At 40.1% G+C, this 1584-nt stretch overlaps 1 protein-coding gene across 1 annotated transcript; it reads right to left on the bottom strand.

Annotated features, from left to right (window-relative positions):
• Positions 1-410: 410 nt before the first annotated feature.
• LOC110289903 (olfactory receptor 1J21-like) lies at positions 411-1358 on the bottom strand. Its single transcript, XM_021156303.1, has one exon. It carries the CDS (start codon positions 1356-1358, stop codon positions 411-413), a length of 948 nt encoding a protein of 315 aa, XP_021011962.1.
• Positions 1359-1584: the final 226 nt, after the last annotated feature.

The following is a 1584-nucleotide window of genomic DNA, read 5'->3' on the forward strand; positions in this document are numbered from 1 at the left end:
AATCAAATAAATGAATCTAGAAAAATAATAAAAAATAAAACTAATCTTTTGTTTCCAAGTTTATTATAAAAGTAAATAAAAAATAAAACTATTAAACTTCTAAGAATACACTGTTATCTTGAAAAGAAAAATCTTTGTTTTAAGAGGATACAAACTATTCAAGAAAAATGAGCAAAAGCCAGTATCACATGAGGATTTTAAATGTCTGTAAAACAGAGTACTAGGCAAAGGAAAAAGTGATGAACTTGTATGTTTAGAAAATTTTCCTTCAAGACTTTAAAAACTGACAACAATTATATAGGTAGAAAACTATTGTGGAAAACAGAGTCCAAAAAGAAAACCTCATCAAAAGTCCTACATGGGTGTGAGGTGAGAGGCCTTATGCCAGTCAATAAGAAAGTCCATACCCATCACTGTGAACTTGCTTTCCTGCCTAGAATATTTCTCAGTGCTCCTTTTATATCTCGATTCCTTAGACTATAGATAAAGGGATTCAGCATGGGTGTGACCATTGTGTACATCACAGCCACAATAACATCCTTGTTATTACTGTTATTAGGTGAAGGAAAAGAGTATAACCCAATAATGGCTCCATAGTACAGAGAAACCACGGAGAGGTGAGAGCCACACGTGGACAAGGCTTTGTAGATTCCCTTGGTGGAGGGAGTTCTTAGGATGGTGGCTCCAATATAGCCATAAGAAACCAAAATACATATCAATGGCACAGTTATGATCACCACTCCTACAGTAAAGATAACCAGTTTGTTGATGGTGGTGTCTGAGCTAGACAGCTTAAGCAGAGCAGAGAGGTCACAGAAGAAGTGAGGCAGAGTATTGCCCCCACTGAAAGAGAGATGGGCAAGCAGAAGGGTATGTAAAATGGCACTAGCAAAGGACAAGACCCAGGACACAATTAACAATAGGACACAGAGACTCTGACTCATGATGGTGGTATAGTGCAGAGGGTGGCAGATGGCCACATATCTGTCATAGGCCATGGAGGTCAGAAGAAAGCTGTCAAGATCTGCAAAAAATAGGAAAAAATACACCTGGGAAATGCATCCCATATATGAGATGGACTGACTGTGTGTCAGCATATTCATGAGCATCTTTGGAGCTGTGACTGATGAGAAAGAGATGTCTGTGAAGGCCAAGTGGCTGAGGAAGAAGTACATGGGGGTGTGGAGGTGAGAGTCCAGCCTGATGAGCAGGATGATGAGCAGGTTCCCCAGCACAGTTGTCAGGTACATGGCCAGGAACAGGGCAGAATACATGCCATTCAGTTCTGGATTGATAGGGAGCCCCAGGAGGATGAACTCAGATGTGATACTATGATTATTCCTTCTGATACAGCTCATTTTCTCCTTTTCTGGAAATGAACGAAATAGAAACGTGAAAAAGAAGTGCCTGTGGCTGTTATATAAGACACACCCCTCATTTTAAAATCAGTCTGTTTGTTCATTTTGCCCTGGCTCAGCAGTGTTTGGCAATACTAACAAGGTAGCGATCTTCTGGTCAAGGTGCACCAACCCTATAAATTTTGGAGAAACTAGGAAGTACTGTTTTGTGAACCCATGATGGAAA

Source organism: Mus caroli, unplaced genomic scaffold (assembly GCF_978045245.1).
Source record: "Mus caroli unplaced genomic scaffold, Mus_caroli_1 scaffold_2, whole genome shotgun sequence".
Lineage (NCBI taxonomy): Eukaryota > Metazoa > Chordata > Mammalia > Rodentia > Muridae > Mus > Mus caroli.

Coding starts and splice junctions, on each gene's coding strand:
- LOC110289903 (XM_021156303.1), bottom strand. CDS start 1,358: ATGAGCTGTATCAGAAGGAATAATCATAGTATCACATCTGAGTTCATC.